This window comes from Leucoraja erinacea, chromosome 11 (assembly GCF_028641065.1).
Source record: "Leucoraja erinacea ecotype New England chromosome 11, Leri_hhj_1, whole genome shotgun sequence".
In the NCBI taxonomy this organism is placed as follows: domain Eukaryota; kingdom Metazoa; phylum Chordata; class Chondrichthyes; order Rajiformes; family Rajidae; genus Leucoraja; species Leucoraja erinaceus.
The window spans coordinates 23,924,970-23,937,725 of NC_073387.1; the positions used below are offsets into that span (position 1 = coordinate 23,924,970).

General features: G+C 47.8%; 1 protein-coding gene across 1 annotated transcript in view; it reads right to left on the reverse strand.

The window, feature by feature from the left end:
- The window catches only part of mgat4b (alpha-1,3-mannosyl-glycoprotein 4-beta-N-acetylglucosaminyltransferase B), a 137,337-nt gene that overhangs the window by 35,608 nt on the left and 88,973 nt on the right, over positions 1 to 12,756 (reverse strand). The window contains 1 exon segment of the mRNA XM_055642845.1: positions 9,486 to 9,599. Within this exon segment, the coding sequence (XP_055498820.1) occupies positions 9,486 to 9,599 (114 nt within the window).

Here is a 12,756-nt window from a genome sequence, read left to right on the forward strand (position 1 = left end):
ACCCGAGGGTCTGAGCTGTTGGGAGAGGTTGGGTAGGCTAGAACTTTATTTCTTGGAGCGCAGGAGAATAAGGGGTGATCTTACAGAGGGGGGGGGGGGAAGATTTAATAGGAACCCGAGGAGCTACATTTTTACACAAAGGGTGATGGGTAGATAGAATGAGATGCCGGAGGAGGTAGTTGAGGCAGGTGCTATCATAACATTTAAGAGACATTTGGACAGGGACATGGATGGCACAGGTTTAGAAGGCCAAGCATGGGTGGGTGGGACTAGTGCGGATGTGGGCATGTTAGTCAGCATGGGAAATTTGAGCTGATGATCCTGTTTCGGCCAAGTATGGTCGAAGATGCTGCTTGAGCAGATTATTTGAGAAAGTGGCTTGAACCGCTGCAGTGCCTGCACCAAAGTCAGTCCCGATGCTGTTGGGTTGGGAAACTACCAGATTATGGGCCAGAAATGATAAAAAGCTGAGTAACACATCTCCAAATTGGAGTTATGTTGAAACCTGAGGGAACCTGCGTTGGGTGATGTTCCCACAAGCCTACTGCCCACATCTAGCTTGGTGATAGGGGTTCAAGTTCTGGAAATGCGACTGAAGAGGCCTTGGTGATTTGGGCACAGAGAATAGTGTAAAGATAGCGGAGTCAGGGGATATGGGGAGAAGGCAGGAACGGGGTACCGATTGGGGATGGTCAGCCATGATCACATTGAATGGCGGTGCTGGCTCGAAATGCCGAATGGCCTACTCCTGCAACTATTGTCTAATCAGTCATGCAGCAGAGAAACAGGCACTTCGGACCAACTTGTCCATTCAATGCCCCATCTAAGCTAGTCTAATTTCCCCCGTTTGGCCCACACTCCTCCAAACCTTTTCTATCCATGTTCCCATCCAAACGTCTTTTAAATACTATTGCTGTAACTGTCTTAAATACATCCTCTGGCAGCTTGTTCCATACACCCATTACCCTCTGTGAGTAAAAACTTCATTTCAGGTTCCTATTAGATCTTTCCCCTTTCACCTTAAACCTGTGCCCTCTGGTTCTTGACTCCCCTACCCTGGGTAAAAGACACTGTGCATTCACCCTATATATTCCCCTAATGATTTACTACACCGCTCTGAGATCACCCCTGTCTCCACTGCTCCAAGGATTAAAGTTCTGGCCTGCCCAACATGTTGTCAAGGAAATTGAGCTAGATAAGATCTATTTAAGAAGGAACTGCAGATGCTGGAAAATCGAAGGCAGACAAAAATGCTGGAAAACTCAGCGGGTGAGGCAGCATCTATGGAACAAAGGAAATAGGCGACATTTCGGGTTGAGACCCTTCTTCAGACTGATGTAGGGGTGAGGGGGGCGGGAAGAAGAAAGGAAGAGGTGGAGACAGTGGGCTGTGGGAGAGCTGGGACGGGGAGGGGAAAGAAGGAGAAAGCAGGGACTACCTGAAATAGGAGGCAATGTTCAAGCCGCTGGGGTGCAAACTACCCAAGCAAAATATGAGGTGCTGCTCCTCCAATTTACGGTGGGCCTCACTCTGGCCATGGAGAAGGCCCAGGACAGAAAGGTCGGATTCAGAATGGGAGGGGGAGTTGAAGTGTTGGGCCACCGGGAGATCAGGTTGGTTATTGCGAACTGTGTGGAGGTGTTGGGCGAAGCTATCGCCAAGCCTACGCTTGGTCTCACCGATATAGAGCAGCTGACACCTAGAGCAGCTGATGCAGTAGATGAGGTTGGAGGAGGTGCGGGTGAACCTGCACCTGGAAAGACTGCTTGGGTCCTTGGATGGAGTCAAGGGGGGAGGTAAAGCGACAAGTGTAGCATTTCCTGCGGTTGCAAGGGAAAGTGCCAGGAGAGGGGGTGGTTTGGGTGGGAAGGGACAAAATTGACCAGGGAGTTACGGAGGGAGCAGTCTCTGAGGAAAGCCGAAAGGGGAGGAGATGGGAAGATGTGGCCAGTGGTGGGATCCCGTTGGAGGTGGCGAAAATGTCGGAGGATTCTTTGTTGTATGTGACGGCTGGTAGGGTGGAAGGTGAGGACAAGGGGGATGCTGTGGGAGGGATGAGGAGTGAGAGCAGAGTTACAGGGTATGGAAGAGACCCTGGTGAGAGCCTCATCTATAAAGAATGAGGACATCTCCGGTGCCCTGGTTTGGAACACCTCATCCTGGGTGCAGATGCGGCGTAGATGGAGGAATTGGGAGTAGGGTGGGAAGAAGTGTAGTCCAGATAGCCATCAGAGTCAGTGGGTTGATAGTAAATGTCAGTCAGTAGTCTGTTACCTGCGATGGAGATAGTGAGGTTTAGACACGGTAGGGAAATGTCGGAAATGGTCCAGGTGTATTTAAGTGCCGGATGGAAGTTAGTAATGAAATGGATGTCTCGATATAGAAATCTTGATTTCTTGTGGAACAAGTCCTGCCGGCACTTTCGGGACATCCAACAATTGGCATCCTCGGGAGAGGACAAACTCATCAAGACGAGGTGGGAGAGGAGTTAGAACGAGGAACAAAATGCTGGAGTAACCCAGAGGGTCAGGACCCTTCGTCACACTAAAGAAACCCTTCAAATCCTTTTTCACTATTTTCAGTCTGAAGAAGGGTTCCGACCCAAAACATCACCTATTCCTTTTCTCCAGAGATGCTGCCTGACCCGCTGAGTTACTCCAGCATTTTGTGCTTATCTTCGGTATAAACTAGCATCTGCAGTTAGACTATAGACAATAGACAATAGGTGCAGGAATAGGCCATTCGGCCCTTTGAGCCAGCACCATCATTCAACGTGAACATGGCTGATCATCCACAATCAGTACCCCGTTCCTTCCTTCTCCCCATATCCCCTGACTCCACTATCTTTAAAGGTTCTATCTAACTCTCTCTTCAAAGCATCCAGAGAACCGGCCTCCACTGCCTTCCGAGGCAGAGAATTCCACAGACTCACAACTCTCTGTGTGAAAAAGTTTTTCCTCATCTCCGTTCTAAATGGCTTACCCTTATTCTTAAACTGTGGCCCCTGGTTCCTTCCTATACATAGAATGCGAAACAAATATTATTCTAAAACTAAAATAGAACAATGCCAAAGGCCAGAACACATAACTGCAATCCACCAAACCTTACAGCAGAAACCAGGATTATTCTTAGCAAAATATTCTTCCAAAGCCCAAAGCATCCCGCAAGATAAAAGCGTTGCCAGCTTAAATTCTTTGGAGATCAGGCTGCAAGTTCTTTTCTTGTGATTGTTGCCAAACCTCTTATCAGCGAGAACAAAGACAAGTTTGTCGGATTTTAATGTCAGCAGTGTGGACGGGTTTATTCCAGTTTGTCAACAATAAAGATAATCCTCTTTTACTTTGAAGAACTAGCGAGTGCACAGTTTACCCAAGGGCACATTGTTCAAAACAAGTCAGCACATCTCAGGGAGTAATCAACCCAGAGGGCTGACGGTAAACATAGCACAGTAATCACGTCCTCACACGTCGATTCAGGTCGACTGATGAACAAGGATCCCCAGATCCCGTTGTACTTCCCCTTTTCCCAACTTGACACCATTCAGATAATAATCTGCCTTCCTGTTTTTGCTACCGAAATGGGTAACCTCACATTTATCCGCATTAAACTGCATCTGCCATGTATCTGCCCACTCACCCAACCTGTCCAAGTCACTGCATTCTCATAGCATCCTCCTCACAGTTCACACTGCCACCCAGCTTTGTGTCATCTGCAAATTTGCTAAAGTTACTTTGAATCCCTTTATCTAAATCATTGCAAGGTGGGCCAAAGGGCTTGTTTGCATGCTGTATGTCTGTGACCTCTAGGAACTGCAGTTGGTTACTTCTGTACCATAGTGGGGAAAGTGAACATAGAACATACAGCATGTACACAGGCCCTTCGGCCCACAATGGCCCTGGCCAACATAGTAAACTAACCCTTTCTGCCTGACATTATCTACATCTCTCCATTCCCTGCATATTCATGTGCCTATCTAAAAGCATCAACACCATTATCGTATCAACTTCCACCACAACCTCAGGCACTGTTGGTTATCCACATTAGAGGGTATCAGCTATAACGAGAGAACAGAAAACATTAAACAGTACATCCCAGCACAAGAACAGAAAGGGATAGACAGCCATAACTTTCTCCCCCGGCAACTACCACTCTCTCGAATTAATTGCCCCACACATCTCCTTCAAACTTTGCCCCTCACCTTAAAGCTATGCCCCCTAGTCTTTGACATTTCCACACAAGGGAAACGGTTTTGACCGTCCATCCCAATGAATAGCTTTATAATGGCTCTCAGAATGTTTCTTACTTCTATCAGGTCTCACCTCAGCCTCTGTCACTCCAGAGAAAACAATCAAAGTCTGATCAAAACTGATGATCTTGGCATCATGCTTGGCACAGACTTTGTGGGCCGAAGGGCCTGTGGTTGTGCCATGATATACTGTTCGATGATCTATGTTCTCTGGTTATAGCTTACACCTTTCAATCCAGGCAGCATACCCCACTTTCCCACCCAGTCCCTACACACTCAATTAACCTACAAACACGCACGTCTTTGGGATGTGGGTGGAAACCTGAGCATCTGGAGGAAAACGACACGGTCAGAGGGGAACCGAGCAAATTCCACACAAACAGTACCTGAGGCCAGGATTGAACCCAGGACTCTGGCACTGTGAGGCAGCAGTTCTACCAGCTGCGCCACTGTGCCAGCCTTAATTAATCCCACAACGACTATTTTTCATGAAACGGCTTCTTTCTCCCCTACGTATATATTCAATTTTACTTCAAGTTCAGACTGAATCTGCTTCCACACCACATGTTCAGCAGGATATCACAACACTCACTGTGCGAAAAAAGAAATCTCATTCTGCCCAGCTCTTGGGAAATTATTTCCAATTGACGTCGATCTGATTACTGATCCTCTTGAGTCCGAAAACAGCTTCTTCCTTTTTAAATCCATGGATATTTCGTTGCCAACACAACCCATCTTACTCAGAATTTTCTAGCACACTCTTAATTCAAAGATACAGGTGCACAACCTTTTATCCGAAAGCCTTGGGACCAGACACTTCTCGGATTTCGGACTTTTTCGGATTTCCGAATGGAAGATTTTTAGCGTAGATTAGGTAGGTAGCGCGGGAGGCTTGAAAAGTCTGGAGCGGCTGCTTCCTCCCCGGAGACCGGGGAATCATTGTAAATCATTGCTTAAATGTTAGTCAGTTAGTTTGGAGGGATTTTATGTGGTGGGGGGGTGAAGGGGGAAACTTTAATTCTTAGTCCCCTACCTGGTCGGAGAGGCGGGGAGCGGGCAATTCCTTACCGGGTCGCCGTGCAGTAAGCTCCGGAGCGCTGTGGCCGCCGACTCCCAACATCGCGGAGCTGGGGCTGCGGGCGTCCGGCCGCGGGCGGCGCCGGTTGGAGCTCCGAACCCGGCAACTCTACCCCTGGCTGCGCGGCGCTCCAAATCCAGCACCGCCCGCGGCCGGACGCCCGCAGCCCCAGCTCCGCGATGTTGGGAGTCGGCGGCCACAGCGCTCCGGAGCTTACTGCACGGCGACCCGGTACGGCCTTGTCGCTCCCCGCCTCTCCGACCAGGTAGGGGACTAAGAATTAAAGTTTCCCCCTTCACCCGCCCCCTCCCCCCCTTCACATAAAAACCCTCCAAACTAACTGACTAACATTTAAGTCATGATTTACAGATGTTTAAGTGTCTCCCCGTCTCCGGGGAGGAGGCAGCCGCTACAGTAGTACAGACCTGGGTTGACCGTGGGTCGTTTCGGGTCAAGTTTGGTGCCAAACACGAGCTTTGGTGTGCAGACGACATCCTGGGGAAAAATGTCCGGTTTTCGGAGCTTTTCGGTTTCCGGAACTCCGGATAAAAGGTTGTGCACCTGGACTTCAATGACTACACATGCAGACCACACAATGCTTTGGAATCTCTCTACATAGAACAAAGAACAGTACAGCGCGAGAACAGGCCATTCGACCTTCAATGTCTGTTCCAAACATGATGCTTAGATAAACTAATCTCCACGGCCTGCATGTGATCTATATCCATTACCCCCATATCCATGTGTCTATCTAAAAAACATTACTATCGTACTATCCACCACCACCTTTGGCAGTGCGTTCCAGGCACCCACCAGCCGCCATGTAAAAAAAAACCTCCCCCTCTCGCTTTTAGGGCCTACGGCCTCTAATATTTGATATTTCCATTCTCACATCAATTAGCTGACATTCCACAACGCCGCTGATGTCTCCGAGATACTTCACTGGCCGTGATGCAAGTCTAGAGATGGTCAAAGGCGCTACACAAATGCAAATTTATTACTTTGATCTTAAAAATAATGATGCATGATACTCATTAATACGTCATTGGTACTTTGTTGTGTCAAAAAGTCTCCAACCTTCTTTAGTTTAGTTTAGTTTATTGGGGCGTGTGCACCGAGGCACAGTGAAAATCTTTTGTTGCGCGCTAACCAGTCAGCGGAACGACTATACATGATTACAAGCGAGCCGTCCACAGTATATACAGATACAGGATAAAGGGAATAACGTCAGTGCAAGACACCTGAAACATTTCTTCTGTTTCTCTCTCCACAGATGCTGCTCGGCCTGCTGTGTTTTTCCAGCATTTCCCGTTTTAATTTTAGATTTACAACATTTATGGATTAAAAAAAATAATTACTGATTAAAATCAATGGCCACTGCTGGTTGCATTGGGAGCTTTTGATTTCATTGACAGAGGGAGTTTCCCCACAGGAGGAGGGGGAAGCAGAATCTCCCTTGAAAGGAGGGGGGAGGAAGAAGGGAAGGGGGTCAGTTTTCCCCAGAGGGTGGGTGGGGGAAGAGATATCCCTTCGGAGGAAGGTAGTTCCCCTCGGAGGAGGGGAGGGATGTCCTTTCGCGTGGAGGAGAGATCCTTGAGGGGGGGGGGGGGGGGGGGGGGAGAGAGGGAATTTACTTCTTGGGGAGGGGAGATAGGGAGATGGGAAGAATAAGCTCTTCATAGAGGTGTGGAGGCGACTGTGCGCGGTGGTGGGGGGGTGGGGGGGGGGGGGGGGGGGGGGGGGGGGGGTCGAGTGAGCTGCCCCTGGGAGGAGGTGAGGGGTAGGAATGCTTCACAACCAATCAATCACAGATGAAAGCAGGACACCTATGGATTGAATCGCAGTCTCCAGGGGAGTGCAGTGTGGGCAGCAACCTTGCGCTGCCTCGGTGATTTCACACAGGGTAACAAAGAGCCGCTCTGCAAATGTTTGACCGAGCTCCAGTGGCATTGCCACACAGAGTGTACAAAGCTAGCAGATTTGATATACGTGCTTAGAGAGAATGGGAGATGTTACAAAGGTGACTGTCGGCCACCAACGGCCTTGGGAAACTGTGATAAAGAATGGAACATAACTGCAATCTTGCTGGCACACCATGAAAGACCGACGACTCTGGTGTGCTTGAGAGACAACGTCAAGGAAGAATTAACCCTGAGTCTCCCAAAGGAGCCAAACTCGACTACCCCAAGTGAAGGAAGGTCCTGACCCAAATCATCGCCTTATCCATATCCCCCACAGATGCTACCTGACACTCTGAGTTACTCCAGCACTTTGTGTCTTATTTACTCCAAGTGAACTTGCACTGCCAAGGTCAAGGCTACATCTCATCTATTTCATTGCAAAAGGATTTGAGTATAGGAGCAGGGAGGTTCTACTGCAGTTGTACAGGGTCTTGGTGAGACCACACCTGGAGTATTGCATACAGTTTTGGTCTCCAAATCTGAGGAAGGACATTATTGCCATAGAGGGGGTGCAGAGAAGGTTCACCAGACTGATTCCTGGGATGTCAGGACTGTCTTATGAAGAAAGACTGGATAGACTTGGTTTATACTCTCTAGAATTTAGGAGATTGAGAGGGGATCTTATAGAAACTTACAAAATTCTTAAGGGGTTGGACAGGCTAGATGCAGGAAGATTGCTTCCGATGTTAGGGAAGTCCAGGACAAGGGGTCACAGCTTAAGGATAAGGGGGAAATCCTTTAAAACGAAGATGAGAATAACTTTTTTTCACGCAGAGAGTGGTGAATCTCTGGAACTCTCACCCACAGAGGGTAGTCGAGGCCACAGTGCGTTGGCTATATTTAAGAGGGAGTTAGATGTGGCCCTTGTGGCTAAGGGGATCAGGGGGTATGGAGATAAGGCAGGTACGGGATACTGAGTTGGATGATCAGACATGATCATATTGAATGGCGGTGCAGGCTCGAAGGGCCGAATGGCCTACTCCTGCACCTAATTTCTATGTTTCTATATTTGCAAATCTATTGCATTTCAACGTTTCTCCCACCATCTTGCATCCCCCTGGTCACCCGCTCCTTTCCCCTTCTCCATACATTCATACATTCATCTCCCATCTCCATGTCCTCCATTGAACATTTATTCCCCCCCTCTTTCTCCTCCCCGTCCCCTTTCACCCACATCCCTCCAACAAACTTTACGTTTGACTCCTCCTCTCCACTCCTTATCTAACTCCCTTTTGCCTCCTTTGCATTTCTAATCTGTCACTTGCTCAGCTATCTGCCAATCACACCTCCCCCTTCACTTGCATCCACCTTTCACTTGCCAGTCTTTGTCCTGCCCCTCCCCCCCCCCCCCCCCCCCCTTTTCCAACTTCCTCACCTCTACTCCATCAGTCGGAAATGTCAACTTCCATTCCCTGCAGACTCTGACCTGCAGAGTTCCTCCAGCACTTTGTGTTTTGTCTGTATTTTAACATTTGATTGTTAGGATAGTGTGATACTTTGCTTGAGCTTGTTTTTTTTCTGAAGTGCAAGCAGTGAGTTAAAACTCAGCAATGGTGTTTATTTCTGTAGGCGGAAGGATTGTTAACTATACAAACATGCTCCGTCCGCCTTCATAGACATCGCCGACTGCACTATATAAAAAATTCTTGGCTGCGAACCACACTGAACATCGAGAACATGAGTAATATGATATAAATAACTGCTTTAACTCCTTTCCAATTTATTTCCATGCAGCTATTAAAGTAAAACTTCCACACCACCAGACTAAACTTTGTACAACTTAGCTTGAAGTGATAGGATTTGTATTAATATTTTTACTTGAGGAATCGCCATTAAATAGCCATATCACAAGGTGCTGGGGGACTCAGCAGGTCAGGCCACATCTATGGAGGAACTGGACAGGCATCGTTTCACATTGGGACCATTTTACAGAGCCAACCCAAAACGTTGTCTGTCCATTTCCCTCCCCAGATGCTGCCTGACCGGCTGAGTTCCTCCAGCACTTTGTGTTTTGCTCAAGATTCTAGCATCTCCAGTTCCTTATGTTTCCATTTTGCGAATGTTGGCGAATGGATTTGGATAGAAATCTATGTTTATTTACTTATGAATGTGTTAAATATTGATCCCACCGAGATCCATCTGTCATATGATCTTACAGAATTTGGTGACACAAGCACTGACCATGTTCAACTGGATTTACCTGACCCTTTCCTTTGGATCTCCGAACGTTTCCTTCAGATGGGAGAAGTCAGGGTAATAGTTCACCGAGGGAGCAATGACTTCCAGCAGCCCTGACTGAATTTCATTTGGGAATCTAGGGAGGGAAAGACATCACCAGTTAAAGACTGCTCTGGAAGGTTCTCATTAAAAAACGGTTACATTAACACTCCAGACATGATATAACTGCATGTCCCCAACAGTAACGCAACGGTAGAGCCGCTGCCTCACTGTGCCAGAGATCCGGATTCGAACCCGACTAAGGGTGCTGTCTGTACGGAGTTTCTACGTTTTCCCTTTGACTGCGTGGGTTTACTTCGGATGCTCCGGTTTCCTCCCACATCCCAAAGATGTATAGGTTTGTGGGTTCATTGGTGTTGTTACATGGTAACGTTGTCCTAGGTGTCTGTAGGATAGTGCATGGGGTGATCGCTGGTCGGTGCGGACTCGGTTGGCCGATGCATCTGCTTCCGCATTGTATCTCCAAAGTCTGAACAACCCTGTTCACCTGTGTCTACCTCTCACTCCTCACCTGATGCATGGAACATTGCAGCCCACAAAGTCCATGCTGAACATGATATCGTTAAACTAACTTCTGGATTGAAAGGAGATGTGTACGGCAAGTGTTTTTTACAGAGTGGTGGATTCCTGGAACATGTTGCCAGGGATATTGGCGGAAGCAGATGTGACAGCACTGCTTCAGAGGCATTTAACCTGACACAGGAACAGGCAGGGAACAGAGAGATGTGGATCATGTGCAGGCAAATGAGATTGGTTTAAATTGGCATCATGGTCAGCACGGACATTGTGGGCCGAAGGGCCTGTAGCTGAGCTGTACTGTTTATCGTTCTATATCCAGCTCCGATCTGGTTGCTCAGTGTTCCCAGTTACTTTCCCAGCAGGAATTTGTGCTCACTGTTTTTCGCATTACAAAAGTGTGACACATAAATTTGCACGAGGCACCTAACGTGTGACCGACTGTTCGCACAACTTGTTGGGACTTGCACATTGCTGGTAGCTGGCAGAGACGCAGGGAGGAAAACATTTGTAGCTCAGATTAATGGGCAGCACAAAGGAAAACAAATATAGGGCTTTATTTATTGAGGAATAGAATTATACTGGGGCGGCACAATGGCGCAGTGGTAGAACTGCTGCCTCACAATACCCCCACTTCCATCCTAACTATGGGCGCTGTCTGTATGGAGTTTGTACATTCTCCCTGTGACCACGTGGGTTTCTTCTGGGAGCTCTGGTTTGCTCCCACTCCAAAGAAGTACAGGTTTATAGGCTAATTGGCTGTTCCACTTAGGCGATTATTTATGCGACTGTCGGCGACGACAATGGAATTCACCAAAGTCAGCACCGGCGACAACCTACGACAGCACCAACATGGAAACGTAGAAAATAGGTGCAGGAGTAGGCCATTCGGCCCTTCGAGCCTGCACCACCATTCAATATGATCATGCCGGATCATTCAACTCAGTATCCTGTACCTGCCTTCTATCCATACCCCCTGATCCCTTTAGCCACAAGGGCCACATCTAACTCCCTCTTAAATATAGCCAATGAACTGGCCTCAACTACCTTCTGTGGCAGAGAATTCCAGATATTCACCACTCTCTGTGTAAAAAATGATTTTCTCATCTCGGTCCTAAAAGACTTCCCTCTTATCCTTAAACTGTGACCCCTTGTTCTGGACTTCCCCAACATCGGGAATAATCTTCCTGCATCTAGCCTGTCCAACCCCTTAAGAATTTTGTAAGTTTCTATAAGATCCCACCTCAATCTAAATTCTAGTGAGTACCAAGCCGAGTCTATCCAGTCTTTCTTCATATGAATGTCCTGCCATCCCAGGAATCAGTCTGGTGAACCTTCTCTGTACTCCCTCTATGGCAAGAATGTCTTTCCTCAGATTAGGAGACCAAAACTGTACGCAATACTCCAGATGTGGTCTCACCAAGACACTGTACAACTGCAGTACAACCTCCCTGCTCCTATACTCAAATCCTTTTGCTATGAATGCTAACATACCATTTGCTTTCTTCACTGCCTGCTGCACCTGCATGCCTGCTTTCAATGACTGGTGTACCATGACACCCAGGTCTCGTTGCATCTCTCCTTTTCCTAATCGGCCACCATTCAGATAATCAGAAGACAAACTACGACAAGCCCATGGTCTCCGACTGTCGCCGAAAAGTTTTGAACATTTCATAATCCAGCGGCGACCAGAAAAACGCTACGACTCTTTGGGCGACTGAGGAGATGACTCACGACCAGACAGGCGACACCCCGGCGACCGTGTGGCAACAGCCTAGTCGCCGGCAGCCGCCTAAAAAATCGCCTAAGTGGGACAGGCCCTTAAAACGTCCATCCTGTGTAGAATTGTGCTAGCGGACAGGGTGATCGATGGTCAATTACCATTGATCACCTTGTCCGCTAGCACAATTCTATGTACAATGTAGGACTCAGTGGGTCGAAGGGCCTGTTACCAAACTGTATCTCTTAGCTAAACTAAAAATAAAACATGATAAAGGGCTTTGTCCAGTCACACAGAGCATCAAACAACTGATTTCAACATTGCAAAAGACCAAAGATGCACTGAAGAGCAAGTACAAATACAAGACATTTGGCGAGGTACATGAATCAGAAAGGTTTTGTGGGATACGAGCCAAAAGCGGGCAAATGGGACTAGTGTAGATGGGACATCTTGGTCCACATGGACACGTTGAGACAAGGGCCTGTTTTCATGCTGTTTGACTCAATGATACCACAGCTGAGAAGTGATACTTGTGTTTAGGAAGGAACTGCAGATGCTGGAAAATCAAAGGTAGACAAAAATGTTGGAGAAACTCAGCGGGTGAGGCAGCAACTATGGAGCGAAGGAAATAGGCAACGTTTTGGGCCGAAACCCTTCTTCAGACTGATACTTGAAGCAGGTATGACAACATTTAAAATGACAACATTTAAAAGATATTGAGACAGCTACATGGATAGGAAAGGTTTAGAAGGGTATGGATCAAATGCAGGGCAGGTGGGACTAGTGTAGTTCGGCATCTTGGTCCGCATGGGCAAGTTGGGCCGAAGGGTTTGTCTCCGTGCGGTGTGACTATGACTTTCTCTTCACCATCTGCCATCATCTAACTGAAGTCAGGTAGGTGAAGTACTAGTTGAAGGTACGGATCCAAAGTGAACTGAGATCCTTGGCACAACTGGGAGAGCAAGACCCAGAACTAAGCAAAGGCCAATGCATGGCA